Source organism: Taurulus bubalis, assembly GCF_910589615.1.
Source record: "Taurulus bubalis genome assembly, chromosome: 17".
NCBI lineage: Eukaryota > Metazoa > Chordata > Actinopteri > Perciformes > Cottidae > Taurulus > Taurulus bubalis.
The window spans coordinates 867128-885803 of NC_136605.1; the positions used below are offsets into that span (position 1 = coordinate 867128).

The 18676-nt window shown below is 42.6% G+C and overlaps 1 protein-coding gene across 1 annotated transcript in view; it reads right to left on the reverse strand.

The window, feature by feature from the left end:
• Nucleotides 1-18676, reverse strand: part of rbfox1 (RNA binding fox-1 homolog 1) — a gene marked incomplete at both ends in the record, with an annotated part of 139104 nt that overhangs the window by 25395 nt on the left and 95033 nt on the right. Inside the window, 6 exons of the mRNA XM_079233805.1 lie at nucleotides 3252-3390; nucleotides 8593-8646; nucleotides 10172-10232; nucleotides 13687-13779; nucleotides 15390-15443; nucleotides 15568-15714. Coding sequence (XP_079089931.1) covers nucleotides 3252-3390; nucleotides 8593-8646; nucleotides 10172-10232; nucleotides 13687-13779; nucleotides 15390-15443; nucleotides 15568-15714 — 548 coding nt within the window. The remainder of the gene's footprint in view (nucleotides 1-3251; nucleotides 3391-8592; nucleotides 8647-10171; nucleotides 10233-13686; nucleotides 13780-15389; nucleotides 15444-15567; nucleotides 15715-18676) is intronic.

Below are 18676 nucleotides of genomic sequence, written 5' to 3' on the forward strand. Positions count from 1 at the left end.
AAACTCGTACGTCTCATTAAGTTCAGACGATTATTAAAAGCAAACGTGAAGCTTTGCTACGAGACAAAGAACAACTCTTTTGAGCTCAAGTATCGACTCAAAATAAAGGATCAGAATGTAAGAGCCAATATGATCAGAATCCTAACATTCAATAATGTCAACAGAGAGAATGGAGCTGAACAAGTGGTTCAATAACAGATATAGTCTCTGCACACATTTTATAAGAGAATAATATAATGTTGTGGCTTTTTAGGTTAAAATCACTAGTCACCGGAATTAACTGAATTTAAAGCTACAGGGCAAAGACAATTAAGTTACATTCATTTTTGCAAAATGAGTACTTTATTTTAAGATCCACATTTTTCCAAACCTTTCAGTAATGTTTTTTTCTCCCATTTTTAAATCAGCCCTTATTGTAATTGAAATGAGAGAAGAATATTTAATCCCAGTCCACCAGAGACCACATGACCCCAGTCCACTAGTCACATGACCCCAGTCCACCAGAGACCACATGACCCCAGTCCACCAGAGACCACATGACCCCAGTCCACTAGTCACATGACCCCAGTCCACCAGAGACCACATGACCCCAGTCCACCAGAGACCACATGACCCCAGTCCACTAGTCACATGACCCCAGTCCACCAGAGACCACATGACCCCAGTCCACCAGAGACCACATGACCCCAGTCCACCAGAGACCACATGACCCCAGTCCACCAGAGACCACATGACCCCAGTCCACCAGAGACCACATGACCCCAGTCCTCTAGTCACATCACCCCAGTCCACCAGAGACCACATGACCCCAGTCCACTAGTCACATCACCCCAGTCCTCCAAAACCTCCACTGGCTCCCCATACTTTGATTTATCACTGTAATAAAAAAAACTAAAAACTGTATCTAATAACCTCCTTGTATATACGACCACATTTGCACATGTACAGTGTTTTCATATTTTGTATAGTCTTCTCATATTTTATATGTTGTCTCTTTCCTGTATAGTGTGTTTTCTTCTCATTATTTGTGGTTATTTCCATGGTGGATGGAGGAAACGGTAACTGTTTTTACGGAGATAAGCCACGGCCCCTTTCCCCTGCGAAAAAGCGATAGAGCAAATGACACGAATTTACCACATAAACTCGAGCGAGTAAACTCAGGCGTGAGCGCAGCATTACCTGGGCTCTGTCTTTCGACCGCTACAGTGCCTCACCTGAACACAGCATGGTGTCGTGGGACTGGACTCTGCAGAGAGAGACCCTCAGTGACGCCACCCTGACGGAGCTGCTACCAAGAAGTACCAGAAAGTATTCACCACGTTTGCTCATGGAAAAGAAAAGAAGGTCTGATGTGTAATGAAGTGAACCAACGTCGTTACTGTGTGTGTTTCTGTGTCCTGACCTGCAGAATCCCTGCTCTAATAATATGAAACCACTGGATGGAAACACCCCCCTGTGTGTGTGTGTGTGTGTGTGTGTGTGTGTGTGTGTGTGTGTGTGTGTGTGTGTGTGTGTGTGTGTGTGTGTGTGTGTGTGTGTGTGTGTGTGTGTGTGTGTGAGAGAGAAAGAGTTCCACTTCCCAAGAGGCGCTCCTCAGAGGACCTTTCTCTCGGTTGTGATATCTCTGATAATCAATAACTTCTCAAATGTCAGAGGCCCAGAGAGCAGCTTCAGTAATGAAAACATGTTCTGTGGACTGCAGCTGCATGGCCATATCCACTCATAGTTACTATGGACTGTCATGTCAGGCCGCCTCAAAGACATGAAGGAGCAGTTAATGAACACACACACACACACACACACACACACACACACACACACACACACACACACACACACACACACACACACACACACACACACACACACACACAGCCGTGCCACAGCTCCTCGCCACTCGAGACAGTTTTAATAAAAATACATCACGGTCCACATTAATAATTCATCACTCGCCTGGGTAATTAAGCGGCGCTGCAGCGATAATGAAAGTACAATCTGTAGCACGTCTCTCTTTATCAAGACCGGCTCCGTCGTTCCCAAACAGCTCCCGCCCTCGTCCCGTGACGCCTCACATGAGTGTTGCTGCGGTGAAGATGCACATCTGCTTTAGTCTGCCTGTGTTGGAAGGAGGGTGTTTTGTATCGGCTTATTTCCTCTTCATAAACCAATACATAATTTACCATATATTCTCAGAAAGCAGCCTCGACGCCTTCATTTGAAGCTCACACTAGAGGCGGGCCTTTATTTACAGTTCAGCCCTTTTTATGAGCAAGGTTCATATTACAACATGTGCCTTGTGTATGAAAATAGCTGGATAAATATCCAACTATTTGAATGTGGAAATAGAGTGGATATGCCAGAATTGTAAAAGAAAAAAAAATACTAAACTAAATACTGCAAAAGAAATGTTTTTATTTACGCTTGGCTGAGGTGCAAAACATAGAATATTGATAAAACAAAATGTGATAAAGTGCATTGGATGCAGACTTTGCATTAATAATGAGACTTAAACGTCAGCTGAGTTGATGAGACCTCATCCTTCCTCACATTATTACATACAACTAACAGAAATGTCATATTTGCATCATGTTCCATAAACGGAGGTTTGACTGGAGCTCTTTTAAGTAAATATTATCTTTCTTAAATGGTTTAATAGCAGCTGTTTATCTCCATGTACCTAATAATCACAACAGTGACATGAAACTCATATTACATTACATTTATTTGAGCAATCTTCCAACAATTGAATTTGTAAATCTGACTAGTATAAAGAGAACATAAATGTGTTCCCAGCCTCCTTAGTGTCCATTTGCTTGCAGTCATGAAGAGCAAAATAAACCAAAAGGAACCAACAGAGTAATGACAAATCAGATCTGACCCACAATGCACAGCAAAGCTTGGCTCGTCTCCAGAGCGTTCAGCCATGAGGAGCTGGACGCTGCTTAGTGGACTTTGCGTTCTCTCTTTCTATACTGTGGGTAACCTCTGACGTCGCAGCGTGGAGGATCTCCACATGAACGCGGCTTCTCTCGACGGCGCCGCAGAGCCAAGGGACAACGCATCCCCTGAGCCCGTGCAGAGGCTCATGTCTTGGAGCGTGCCAGCTGGCTGGTTTAGCATGCTGTGGAGGTGGGCAGTGTGTTATGGGATGCACCGCTGCTCTGACTCTGAGCTCAGAGACTCAGTTTGCATTGGATAAAGGGGCAAGACACGGAGCTGCCAACAGGACCAGAGCAGTAAGGAATGCTCACCCTCCATACGCTGGGATGTGCTGCGGCGGGGCCGCCGCCCTGAAGGTGTTGTACACGGTCCGTCCTCGACCTCTTAGGTGGGCCCCTCTGTATGCTGCTGCTGCTGCTGCACTGGCTGCTGGGTAGGGGAAACCTGGGACTGGAGACACAGAACAGAACACAATGATGCACACTCCTCGTGAGGCGGGTTGTTTTAATCGGAGCACAAGGAGCTGCATGCCTGCAGCCTTGACTCTGAATTATGGAGAACAAGTGAAAAGTGTTCTCCTATTTCCAGTTGTGTAAAAAAGAATATGAAGAGGAAGACACAGTGTAAAGCGAGTGGCAGTGGAGTGGATCTATGGTATTGTTATTAACTTATCATTAATCTTAATTGGGGCCGACTGACTCCAGGCTTAGTTTGAGAGCCGGGGTAAGTGAAGGTTGAGAAGGAGATCGAGGTGCAATATTCAACCCTAATTATACATCTCTTCATGAGGAGATCTAATGGCATGCTAATAGAAACAGTGAATCATTCATTGACCTGATGAAAAATGTAAGGTTTGAGCCAAAGGATAAGAGTTTGTCAAAGAGAGACAAGGAGAGGAGTGAGGCTGGTAATTGTTCCTATTCATCTTCCGTCACCTTGACTCTCGGAGCGAGGGCCCGGTTACCCTGAAAGTCACGGACGTCTGTTCATATGGCCTCAAGGAAAAGGAGTGGTTGGCATATGCAAATATAGACCATAATAACCTAATAATGCTGAGCAATGCTGCTGAACTCATTGACAATGTTTACGAATTACTAATCTGTCTGCTACTTCAGCACCAGGGACAGCGGCATGGATTCATTCTGACGTTACAGACAGGTCATAGGTCATAGGTCCTAACGGGCACAGCCCTCAGGCAGATACAGGATCAATGAGTCTGGCAGACCGGACTCACATGTTCCTTCTAAATGCCTCCTGACTACAGCAACATATCAAGATGTACCAGAGACAGAATGTTTGAATTGAAGCCAGAGCTCGCCATGTCTTCAGTCTGATTGGACACGTTTCTTCCTGCGCTTTAGCCCACTGCTCCTAATGCTTGGGACGGGTTAAATACTGAGCGCCAATTTCATGTATGCACCTGAATGGAGACGACCAAGTTTAAGTCAAGTCGCAAGGCTTCATGAGCAAATTACGGGTCAAAGAAGTTGTGTTTGTACTTCTACCCCGCCTCACACAGCTACTTGTGAGCTCCACCATGTCTGCCATAGAGAGACCGGCTGTGTGCCCCATCACCAGCATCTGGTTGCATCCGGCCTCCTCTGTGCCGCCTTCACATGTGTCTTTTCAGAACTTCAGACATGCACAGACCTCCCTCTGTATCTGCACACTAACATGACCTGTTCATGTTTTCATCTCACGTTGACACCACATGACATCCATTCTCAGCCAAAGTTACTTCTTCCAACTAGAACTAGAAAATCGTTTGAATGCTAGTATTGGTTTGTACTTTATTACCAATTTTCAACTCCCAAATGTGGGAAAACCATGTCTGTGTGCTCTGAATCAGAATGTGAGAGTTTTAGTATGTCTGCAACCTTCATAGCAAACCAATAGTCCGTGAATTATATATAACAACATCATATTTCCAGGTAAATGTTACAGAATGCAAACACTGGAAAGTAGGTTAGCATAAATATCCCACAATGCAATGCGTTAGTGATGACAAGATACAATACAGGATTAGTTCAGACTTTAGGTCACATGAGATTAGCACTCAGGAAGTGGAACGCTAACTACGGTTAGTGCGACTGAAAGCCAGCCAGTGCGACTGAAAAGACACAATGTTGAACAGCATCCCGCCATGCGCGTATTTATGTACGACTGAGCTGACTCTCATTCCTCTTGAGCATTTCTGTTTGTGTCCATCCTTAGAGGAAGAGCCTTTTTCAGGAAAAGTTTATAAAAGTTAGCAAACAAAGTCTGAAGTTTTTTTTGTGTAGTTTTCATCGTGAGACGGTTGACAAAGAGCCATGCTGTTATAATTCTGTGAGTCCTCAGCGCTGCCTCTGCTCTGCTATCAACACATCGGAATGAATTAACCAACAGGTCCTGGCCTCCAATCTGAATGGCTGCAATCATAAGCTATTAATATAACATAATAATAATAATAACAGCACAAATTACTACTGCAGAGGAAGCTGGAAGCTTGTAGACTCATCACACGTGCACATCCATGCAAAACACACACACACACACACACACACACAGTCACACACACACACACACAGTCACATGACCCAATGGCATTTTGGGAACTGGAAAGGTGAAACAAAGGTAAATCAATACAAAGCTATTTTGTAATTAAAATAATGTGGAGTGAATTAGGCAAACGACTGTCTGGAGAAATTGAAAATATTGATTTTAATTTACAAAACATATTTCACACCTTTTAATGTCCTTGCAGAAATGGACAATTGGATTTCCTTCCCTCTTGTCCTTTGCTTTCCTTCACTCCTCTCCTCTGCCTCTCTCATTTATCTGTCTCTCTTATCACAAACCCCAGGTATGCTTCACCTTAATGGCCATGGCTAATGACTGGGCGGGGGTGGGCTGTGTGTAAGGGCTGGGGGAGGTGCAGGGATGGCTGAGAGTGAAGATGACATCTGGGAGGCGGTGTGGGTTGCAGAGTGTGCGTTGGTTTTGGAGCAGCAACGTCAGTCTGTGTGTGTGTTTGTGCGTCAGCATCCCATCCAGCTACACACTCTCTTCCTGGCTGCTCGTTGGTGGAAGGAAAACACAGGAGGGACAGGGCACCAGTCCTCATGATGTGGGTTGGTCTTGTGTCCGGTTTTATTGTGAAGTCCTTGTGTTGTGTGTCCTCTGTGTTCCCTGCACTTCCTGCCCCTGTGCTTGTCTCTGATTGTCTGTTGATTGTCTGCATTGTCCCTGATTGTGTATTCCCTTCACCTGTCCTGGCCTCTTGTATTTAAACCGTTTGTCTCCTCTCCCCTTGTGGGATCATACTGTGTGTTCCTGTGTGTTCCTGTGTGTTACTGTGTTCCTATGTGTTACTGTGTTACTGTGTGTTCCTGTGTGTTACTGTGTGTTACTGTGTTCCTATGTGTTACTGTGTTACTGTATGTTACTGTGTGTTATTGTGTGTTACTGTGTTACTGTATGACTGTGTGTTACTGTGTGTTACTGTGTTCCTATGTGTTACTGTGTATTCCTGTGGGTTACTGTGTTACTGTATGTTACTGTGTGTTATTGTGTGTTACTGTGTTACTGTATGTTACTGTGTGTTACTGTGTTCCTATGTGTTACTGTGTTACTGTGTGTTACTGTGTGTTCCTGTGTTACTGTGTGTTACTGTGTGTTACTGTGTTACTGTATGACTGTGTGTTACTGTGTGTTCCTGTGTTACTGTGTGTCTCTGTATGTTACTGTGTTACTGTGTTCCTATGTGTTACTGTGTTCTTATTTGTTACTGTGTTACTGTGTATTCCTGTGGGTTACTGTGTTACTGTGTGTTACTGTGTGTTACTGTATTACTGTGTGTTACTGTGTGTTACTGTATTACTGTGTGTTACTGTATTACTATGTTACTGTGTTCCCGTGTTACTGTGTTACTGTGTTCCCGTGTTACTGTGTTACTGTGTTCCCGTGTTCCCGTGTTACTGTGTTACTGTGTTCCTGTGTGTTACTGTGTGCTACACTGTGTGTTCCTGTGTGTTACTGTGTGCTACACTGTGTGTTCCTGTGTGTTACTGTGTGTTACACTGTGTGTTACTGTGTGTTACTGTGTTACTGTGTTCCTGTGTGTCACTGTGTGTTACTGTATTACTGTGTGTTACTGTGTGTTACTGTATTACTGTGTTACTGTGTTCCCGTGTTACTGTGTTCCTGTGTGTTACTGTGTGCTACACTGTGTGTTCCTGTGTGTTACTGTGTGTTACACTGTGTGTTACTGTGTGCTACACTGTGTGTTCCTGTGTGTTACTGTGTGCTACACTGTGTGTTACTGTGTGTTACTGTGTGCTACACTGTGTGTTCCTGTGTGTTACTGTGTGCTACACTGTGTGTTCCTGTGTGTTACTGTGTGCTACACTGTGTGTTCCTGTGTGTTACTGTGTGCTACACTGTGTGTTACTGTGTGCTACACTGTGTGTTACTGTGTGGTGTTACTGTGTGGTTTTACTGTGTGGTTTTACTGTGTTCATGTGTGTTACTGTGTTAATGTGTGTTACACTGTGTGTTCCTGCGTGTTACATACAGTGTTACTGTGTGTTACACTGTGTGTTACTGTGTTCCTGTGTGTTACTGTGTTACTGTGTGACTGTGTTACTGTGTGTTACACTGTGTGTTCCTGTGTGTTACATACAGTGTTACACTGTGTGTTACTGTGTTCCTGTGTGTTACTGTGTTACTGTGTGACTGTGTGTTACACTGTGTGTTACTGTGTTACTGTGTGACTGTGTGTTACACTGTGTGTTACTGTGTGTTCCTGTGTTACTGTGTGTCTCTGTATGTTACTGTGTTACTGTGTGTTCCTGTGTGTTACACTGTGTCACTGTGTGTTACTGTGTGTTACTGTGTTACTGTGTGTTACTGTGTGTTACTGTGTTACTGTGTGTTACTGTGTGTTACTGTGTGCTACACTGTGTGTTACTGTGTGTCTCTGTATGTTACTGTGTTACTGTGTGTTCCTGTGTGTTACACTGTGTCACTGTGTGTTACTGTGTGTTACTGTGTTACTGTGTGTTACTGTGTGCTACACTGTGTGTTACTGTGTGTTACTGTTTTACTGTGTTACTGTGTTCCTGTGTGTTACTGTGTTACTGTGTTACTGTGTGTTACTGTGTGCTACACTGTGTGTTACTGTGTGGTTTTACTGTGTGGTTTTACTGTGTGGTTTTACTGTGTTCATGTGTGTTCCTGCGTGTTACATACAGTGTTACTGTGTGTTACTGTGTTCCTGTGTGTTACTGTGTTACTGTGTGTTACACTGTGTGTTACACTGTGTGTTACTGAGTGTTACTGTGTGTAGTCCGTTCGTTTGTCCTGTCAGATGTTTTTTATTCATGTTCCAGTCCAGTTTTTGTTTCCTGTTTTCGTTCCTCTACCTTTTTCCCCCTCGGCCTGTTGGAAGCCTGTCCTGAGTTTGTTGTTGTAAATAAATATTCTTTACAGGGTTGTCTGCATTGGGTCCACTCCTTGAACCACCACCTGACACACATGTTAAAGTGAAGGGAGCGGGGGCTGGAGGGGGAGGATGAAGATGTCGAAGAAACTGAGGCCCAGCATGAATGAGGAGGAGGGAGATAAGGACACAGGAGATGGTGACAGATGGAGAAGGGCACGTCGTCCTACCTGCATAGAACTCCGGGCTGTAGACAGCGCTGACCACTGGATTTAACTTCCAGCCTGAAACACAGACAGAGACGAAGAAACAGACGGAGAGGAAGAGGAAGACACGGAGCAGCGGTTTAGTGGGCTTAGTGTACATGAACCTGAACTTAAATCAACCTGGGAATGGATTTACATATTTAGAACACAGTCACATGAACACTGAGTGAAAAGACGGTACATGAGCAGCTGTTTCCTGCTCATCTCATCGTCTGCTGCATGGACGTTGTTGTGACACATTCAGCCGGACGGCGACTGCACTGTGTCTGCGCTTCATATTCCACTCAGACATCGTTCACTTCACCAATGTGTTGCCTTGTGAACATTTTTATGTAATTATTAGTCTGATTCTGGCTCAGAACAATGATGTTGCTGTCGATGAGCTCAAACCCAGAACTATTTGAATTACAGAAGAAATCTGGGTTATGACAGAGATACAGGTTTCCAAAAATTGGATACAATATTTGATGTGAGATTCCTCTTGGTTACTCAAACATATTAGCATTTTATTATTCCTCACTTGTATCATACACCCTTTATTTTATTCAGCATTGTGTGCATACTAACGTTGTCTTATTGTGGTTTTATTCTGTTTATGTTTGTATGCTACTTTACTGCAAAAATAATTTCCTGTTTTAGGACAATAAAGATATGATCCAACCTGAGCTGTGATAAAGAGGCTGGAACCAGGATACGCTAAATTAAAATCCAGGCTTCAACATGTTCAGAGACCTGTGTGTGATGCCACAGAGGTAACTCCATCTTTTAGCTCCGGTCGCATGGGGATTATGAAATGATTATGAGATCAAAAGCTTTTTTCACCTCCATACTCCGAGTCGACCTCAACTGTTCCAGCTCATTAATATTGTTATTTCCATTATTATTGCCATTTTCATCTAGCTTTAGTTTTATACTAGGGCTCATTGTGTGGTGTAAAACAAGCTTCCTCCATATTCATAGGTTTCTTGCCAAATGCATCAGGCTTTCCAGCAGGATTTCATTTATTTCGGTATTAGTTTAAAGTGTAAAGTTTAATTATGCTTCATGATGGGCCGGCTGTGGTTATGATGATGTGCAGTGTTTGGCTTTCAATGTTCCTCTCATCAAACCATTGAAGGGTTGGGGTTCTTCCAGCTGACTCAAGAGTTTCCCATGTGGCCATTCATGTCATTTTTTTTAAGAGCCACTATCTCTTGGCCACTCCCCCATACAGCTGTGACGGGGAAGCAGGTGTAGGTGTATGTATATAATCACCTGCAACCCCTTGACTCCACACAGATGATCTCCACTTAACTCATTACGTTGCTTCTACAACCTGCCAGTGATAGTTTGGGTGCCTCCTATTGAAGAGGGTGAATACTTGTGCAAACATATATTTTGTAATTACCACTTGGAAATTAATTTCCAGTTTTTCTTTTCTTCTGATGCTCAGTGTAAAGAATGCCCCGTTAATTCAAATTGATTCAATGTTGAAAAATGAAAATGTACAATTTGGAGAGCGGATTTCATCGGCATGTGCACATTGACTTTACATTGTCCTTACCGTTTGCATATGGGTTGACAGTCTTCTTGTTTGTCATTACTCGGGCTGTTGCATTGTTGACCTGCAGTAGATGAAGAGAGCTCCATGAGTTGTGAAACGTTAACATGAATAGTACGAGCTTTACTGGTTAGAGTGAATCTGCATGCATAGTTCCAGAATGTCGTAAACAAAGAAAGCAGGATACTGTGTCACGGCAAACACACATGTCATTTGTGTGTTTTCAGAATAGCATTCAGAAACATTTAAAAACACAACCAAGACAAAGAAGTTTTCTTTTCTCATTTGCATATTTTCTATCCTCTGACGTTTCCCTGCATGCTCTCCCCAATTATAGTGACATTTCAATAACGTACAGAAAAAAAGTAAAGAAATAACTGATGCACATGGCAAAATGATGTGTTGTAAATGTATAGATGCATGCGGTGGTGGCTGGGAGGCTGGAGAAGGAGACAAAACAGTCAGGAAATGTCATTGGAGAAGGGGAGGAGACACTTTGTTGGGAGCAATATGCAACATTCAGTCAACCTGATAACGAGAGAAGACTGTTGTGACAAAAGCAACACAAAGCATTCACACTCGGACGACAGTCCCACTAATTCATTGCAATAATCATTATTAAGATTAAAAAACAAACAGAAGATTGATGTACTGAAATAAACCAACCAAGTCAATCAATCAACCAATCAAATCATTCCAAATTCAAATAACAGCTGACAGGGTGAAATCAAAATCAGGGTGCATTGTCTTCCAAAATAAAATGATTAAATGGGTTTCCAACAATCTCAGATAGATGTGCAAACGAATTCAAGTCTCAGTCAGTTTCGCTCGCACACGCAGCTAGAGGAGAACACTTAGTGGATGGGCACGCACGGCGACACGCAAGAAAATATGTATGTCAATATACAGCATCAACTCAACCACAATTCAAAAAGAAATGTCACGTGAGTTTTAGCGTTGCAAACGTTCCAAAGAGAGAGGGAGGGAGAGAGGAAATGCTGGCAGAATGGCTTGTTCGCCCACACTTACCAGTCCCAAACCTCTTGGCCCCGCACACCTGTTTGTGTGCTGTTACCGTTGTAACTGTGTTGGATGGGGCCCTAAACAAGCTACCATTGGAAGGATGGTGGGGGAGGAGGGGATGAGAAAGGAATAAGCAGCATCTTACTCAGCCGGCCAAGAAAACTTTGCAATCATTCCAGTGCACAAACGCTCTGTCAGCTATCTCTTTACTAGCAATCAGCTGCTTTCTTAAAGCATAACTCGGACCACCAACTGTCTTCATCCATCATACGGATTGATTTGCTGACATAAATTAGTGTAACGTCCAGATCATGGTATCAATTGAGTGTGAGTTTTCAGACAAACCATGAAGATGAAAGTTCTCCCATTGTAGAGAGTTGAGCTGCTGGATGGCGGCTGAGGGCCTTTGATCAGGGTTTATTTGAGTCACCTTTAAACTAGGTAGATTACATACAAAGACCAAACTTCGTTGATTCAGAATAATTATTTTGTTATTGCAATTGAAAGGACACAAGGCAGAGTAAGGCTTTGTGGTTTTGTATCTAAGATTCTTAGTGTGGCAGCTGGAGCAACAATGATCCAGAAAGAAAGTTGGAAGGCTTCTCCTCACTCACTTCAAAACACGGGATCCTGCAATGGGGCTTTGCTGGATTAGCTTGAGCTGAAGGTATGTCACCCCATTTCCCACTAGTACGCATCTTTCTCATCTCGGGTAAACAGTTTAACTTGGATATCTTTTTTGCCGTGGTAAGTTTCCACATGGCTATGTGTTACCTCAACATGGCTGATGACGAATCAGTTTACTTAGAGAGCCTAGAGCTCTGAACCATTGCTGTTGCGGACCCCATGACACATTATATGCAATATTTGGGTTAACCTTGAAAAGTGAGGATCAAAGATTTGAAAGCTGTGTTAATTAATCTAGATTCATAAATATGTCTTAAAGGACATCCAGACTCTCACTTCATGTTAGACTAGTTGGTGCTGAGGTTGGATGACAATACACTGGAGTACCTGTGTCTGGGGATAACCTCGTCATTACATGTGTGTAGAGGGCTCCAGGCTCATGGTAGGCGTGGTGTCGACCTACGAGCAGGTGGGTGCAGGGGATATCTAGTAGGATCTGCTGGTGCTTTATTTGATTATGCTTAATATTACTGCTTCCAAATGATCCAGTACATGTACCACACAGTGCAGGAAGGTGGGCTGGAATCTTAGACTGCAATTTGGTAGCTTAATAAAACTGGCTCGAGCCACAAATACAATAAAATAATTTGGATCATAGGTTGATGCTGCCTCTGTAAATGCTGACACTGTACCAGACTCTCATGGTGGAAAGGAGGCTCAGCCTGAAGGCCAAGTTCTCCGTGTACCACTCAATCTACATCCCAAGCCTCACCTATCGTCATTCATTTTGGGTAGTGACCAAAAGTGTCCTTTGCAGGGGGGATGGACTCACCCTTAGACATAAAGTGAGAAAGCCAGCAGGGATTTGGAACAGGAAGAGATTCTCTGTCCCATCTAAAGGAACTAGTTGAGGAGGTTTGGGGTTTTGATCAGGCTTTCTCATGGCCTTCCTTCTTTCGTGTGTAGGTGATCTAGCAAAGACCTAGGACATGCTGGATGGATTACTCATCCCATCTGGACCCTCCAGGAAGAGCTGGGAGAAAGGGCCTCTGGGCCATCAGATAAGCGATTGAAAGTGGCCGGATGGACGGCGGAGACTTGCTGTGGTTTCAGGGTATTCTAGCCATTGTCAGGTACACCCATAGAGATACATGATATTACATCTGTAGGTACAACATATGTAGACATTGCCTGGTTTGAAGTATTGGCAATGGAAGATTGCAACTGCGACACATGATAAATGGTAAGAGTTATGCTTCAAGGCTGTTGTTCCTCTGAGTGGACACAACACAAGGAAATGGTGCTATTGTCAGACGACTGGATCAGGGTAGTTTTGAGCTTTGCATTTCTGGCCATGCAAGAGCACGATTTTAGGTTGTTGTTTTTTTGGGGGGGGGGGGAACTCGCTCCTTTCCATGTTTAAACATACATATCAATAAGTTAGATTTTTAACATCTATCGCCAAACTCCAAAGCAATCTTTGCACCTCCCAAATATGTATATCTATAGTGCTGGGTAGTATGGGGTTTCACTTTTAAACCTTGGAAAGGCCAAATGCTTTGACAGTACAAAATTAAATCAAACAGGAAAAAGGAACAAAGTAAACAAAGAAAAAACAAAACAATCAAAAGTCTTTCACATACAACAATTAGTACGACTGATATGAGGATATTGATTTGTGTTTGGATTAATGAAATGATAAATGTTAAAGTGAAATGATGAGGCGTTGATGTCATGAGAAAGATGGAAAAGTGGGATGTGGCGAAGGACTGTCAAACGCTCACACACACACGCACACACACACACACACACAACCACACATACAAAGAGGAAAGGAGGACAGGAAGAATATATTTTAGAACATGCACCTCTATTTTACGGCCTTCTACCACGGTGCCGTGTAATTTCTCTCTGGCCCTGTCGGCGTCCACGCTATGCTCGAACGTTACGAACCCAAAACCCTGCATGCAGGACGGAAAGAGGCAAGAACAACGTGCACATTATTGTTTACACATCATACTCAACAGTACAGTGAACAATGGCTTGCATCAGTCGATAACACAATGTTCTGCTTCTACTTCAGTATCCTATGTTAACCAATATCCAGTCATATGACTTGTATTAGTATGGAAAAGTGACCCTTTACAAAGCATACTGCAGGTAGTAAGCTAACTAGCTTACTAACTAGCTAACTAGCTTACTACCTGCAGTATGCAATGTGATGTCAGCAATAATTGCCAAGACATAAATACATTATTAAATACCTATATGATTTTGTAAGGTTACAGGTCATTTGAGCAAAACCCCCGTTCAGGACTGGAACGTCCACTGCATGGTTGGGCTGTTGTGGATTCTGCCCCATCAGAGTACAGGCTAACTTCAAGAGCTGTCCAGCTGCGTATCATGTAAATCATAAAGAACCTAAAAACTCAATGTTTTGCCTGCTTTTAGCATGATAGCAAGCTTTTAGCATGCTATCATGAACATAGCCCTGTGGTGCAAGTTGAAGAACAATTGGCAGTCTATCATCAGCCACTAACACTAGCCAGACATGCTAATGTTAGTGGCTGATGTTAGACTACTTACTCTTTAGCTTCCTGGTTTTCAAGGTGGACAAGAGAAACACCCCATAAGTATTGCTCTATAGAGCCGCGTGTTCACGGCTAATTCATAAATGCAAAGCTGGACAGGCCTGCCTCCCCTTGTTGCGGTTGCTAAGCAATGATAGGACCATCGCTGTTTGGGGGAAGAGTTTAGTGAATGGTCATCTTAATTCATACAGAACATCAGTTTACTAAAGTGAATTAAAGTGTTTCATGTGAACAATGAAAACAATTACAATACTGCTTGAAAGACATTTTATTCACAACTGTTATTTATTGGAATTTAAGCCTCCCACTCTTTTCTCCCATTCATTACAGACACTGTCCCAGTGAAGTCAGGTCTCGAGGGTTAATAGCATGTCTTAATAATAAATGCTTGCTTTTATAGCAGGGGTTTATGCCTACAATGTGGTTAGACATAAATCATCTACTGCAAAATTCCCATATTGCAAGGTAGTAACACAAATCTATTCCTCTGATTAAGTCATAAAAAGATTAGATTAAATATTCCAAATAACAAAGGAAATATTCACTTATTGGCATGGTATCAACAATAAGAACACAAAATACAGAGAAAAGCAAAGTACACTAGCCAAAACTACTGTAAGAACAAAAACAGCAAATCTCGTTTTTTTTTTTTTATATATATATAAAGGGAATTTCAGAAATTCAAAAGGAACTTCAACTGCCGGTTGGTTATCGCTGATGCTGGCGTTCTAGAGGAAATGTCTGGTGCATGGTATAACTTAATACAATATTAATTACAGTGATGTTGAAATGTGATCACCTGAGCCGAGCTGAGCGGTTATGTCAGCAGGAATACAGAGCAACCATCCTAAACTAAGAAGCCGTTTCTTTAATTTAACTCATGAGCCGATTCATTCTTTTTGACCAGAAACAGTTACTACAAACGCACAATATAAATGAATACAATAAATCACATTTAGAAACACTGAAACAACATGTACCTTAGAACCGCGCTCGTTGAAGATGATTTCCACATCTAAGATTTTGCCAAATTGCTGTAAAGAAAAACAGAAGAAATCAATTTAACTGAAATTAAAACCCAGGCATTTTGACTTTTTGTACATCCTGGTGGTCGTGTCAAATTTCAGAAATGCCGTTTACGTGGGATATTGTACTCACGCCAAACATTTGCCTGAGGTCTGGGTCTCTGAACCTGAAGGGGATGTTGGAGACGTGAAGTCTCTTGGGCTGGGTCTTGCTGTCTGTGCTTTCGGGTAGCGTCTGTGTTGGGGACTGACTGTCCGTCTGGACGGCATCGTCTGTCTGCTGGAGACACAACACAGGACACTGAAGCAAAGCAATCTTACTAAACCTGCAATCACTTCAAATATACTTGGAACTTCAATCATGTGCAGGTGGTGGTTGACCATTCATTTGTCTTTTAACTTCCTGTCAGTGGGAATGTGACCCCTTTTGTAGATGGATATCTGTTTCCTGTGACCCTAGAACACTAATGTTAAATAGAGTCACACTATCACTAACGTCGATATAATGTACCTGATAAAATACAAATACAACAATACAAGGCAAATTGAAGTACTCTTCTTTTATTTTACGCTATAGAACTTCTCATTAAACCAAAAACAGGTATCACGGGGAGACCCTGAAAAAAGACTCAAAATCGGGTGAAAAATTAGGGAATCGTCAATAAAACATGATTTAAAATATAAATAAAGGAGCTATGAACTTGTTATTTGCTCCACATGTTCCTGGAACATGAGAGTCTTGTCCTGTGAAGAAAAAGTCTCCTTCAATGTTGAAACCATCCGAAATGTTTTCACCCTATATCACTCGGGTGAAAATCACTCGAACACGTGAAGGTTGAAAAAAACAGGGATTGGAGCAGAGACACGCCCACCTCCAATAAGACACGCCCACCTTCAATAAAACACGCCCAGACAACTCAGACAAAAGCAACACAACGAAAATAACGAATCCACAAACCAACAAAATCACCCGACATTCGCGTTCTAGGGTTAAATCAGTATGAGGTACAACACGCCATCTCATCCAGAATTATTAGAACCATATTTTAAGTGTCTTTGAGCATTTGGAAAAGCGCTATATACATTTAAAAAGAAGTATTATATTCCTATTCTAGTCGAAGATATTTCAATGCATTCTATGAATGTGTGTGAAGAAAACCTATTCAAGAAGAAGATGGTCAGATTAGTTCTCACATGAATAACTCATGTTATTCATGTGAGAACTGGCCTCAGGGCAGTTATGAATGGTGCATGAGACAAACAAAGTGTGAACTATAAAAGAGTTAAATATGCAAACACAGACACAATAGATGCTCATGCCACAAATACAGAGCAGCAGCAGCAGCCAGTTTGTCCTTTACCTCTCAGTGTGAGAGAGATCAATGGCTGTTAAACACAGGGGAGGACTTCACAGCTTCCTTTTACACGGCAGGCGTGTGTGTGTGTGTGTGTGTGTGTGTGTGTGTGTGTGTGTGTGTGTGTGTGTGTGTGTGTGTTACAAAAGCTGTTGGTGTGTCTCTTAGCTGACTTAGAACCAATCTATTTATGAACAAGTCTTGTTCAAAAATGAATAACCCCCGCATAGAGACAAGGGGGATAACATATTGGATATAAGGCAATGTAATACAAAACATCCCAAACTGGCTTCATAAACAACATTTTCATAGAAGCGACACCTGCCTGGTTCTAGTGGTTGCGTTTCCATGGTTCTTAGGTTGAGTAATAATGTGTGAGATACTAAAATCATAGTCCTAGCTAAAGAAACAATGGCTTCCATTCCTCCTCTCTCTTTCTTTTGCTCACCAACAGTTCCAGGCATCGAGCCAGCTAAAAATACAGCCTGTGTGTAATTGTGTGGGTGTGTGAGCTTGAAAGAAGCAGCATAAGGCCAGCAGACTGCATGTCTTTCATGCAACGCCTAGGTATATACCGGCACATATGGAAAGGAGAGTACACACACACACACAGCAGCAATTGCCATCTGTGCAGAGCTCTTCGTCGGTGGCGACGTCCGCCTACACTCGCAGTGAGGAATGACAACAAACAAACAAACAGACAGCGATACAAAGCGCCGCATCGCATCCCTTCAGGCATCAGGGACTGATATGTGAGGCGAGGCCGGGCTGAAGAGAGAGGCTTCAGACATATGGGAGATATAAAACAGAGATGATTTCTTACATTGGGTTTCAGAGGAATGAAATGTAAACTGGAGTAAAAATGTCTGACTGTTTAAAAAAACCTGTATTTTATCTCAGGAATCTGTTGATAAGAAACAGAAGAAAAGCGGAAACGAAAAAACAGGACTGAGTCAAAAGCCTGGCGGGAGCTCTTCACATGAATTGTACATGAAAAGTACAATATTTTTGTCACGGTTCAGCGCCACACTTTTCTTTAAGTTGTTTTCATCCTGTCTGCCTGTCTGTTTACTAACTGTCCTGTCATTTCAGATCCTGCTGCACGCCCCCTTCATCAGTCACTCCCTCCTCGTCAGCCCTCATTCCTTGCACCTGCCCATCCCTGTCTCACCTGTAGCACATCCCCTCATTAGTCTTCACTACTTAGGTCCCCTCATTTGCACTTGTCCCCTGCCAGATTGTCTTGTGTTTTTGAACCTAGCGCTCCCTGTAGTTACCTGTTCAGTAAAATACTTATATTCTTTATCTCTGTCTTCCGGAGTCGTGCTTTTGGGTCCTTGCGTAATCGGACCGTTACAATTTTAGCCTATTGGACAGATTTTTTTGCCAATCATTGTTATTTTTCAGAATTTGTAGAGGCCTACTGTACGTGTACAGTGGATACATGGCAATGCCCTGAGGGTGGTTCCAGAGCTATGGTTGTAGAATAATTGGAATAAAAAATGTCTCAAAAAACTTCATGGTAAACATTCAATAGTGAAGTATCATGTGTCTAACTCACTGGCAGCTCTGATGTTTACCACGATCACCAATGTCGTTATTAACATTATCCTGCTGAAAGTGGTAATTAGCACTAAACAAAAGACTACAGGATTATCAATTCAAACAGGTATTTGGTCATAACTTATTTGGTCACAAGTATTAGAATGTTTACATTTTGACCTCTTAACCCTTTGGGGGCGGGGCCCGCGTCGACGCGGCCGGGCAGGTGTTTAAGTTTTTAATAAAATTCTATCATCACAATAATACGTCACAGAGATATGGTTTAAAATCTGGCGGATATGGTTTCCACTTCCGCGTCTGAGCATCTGTACATGGACGTGTCTT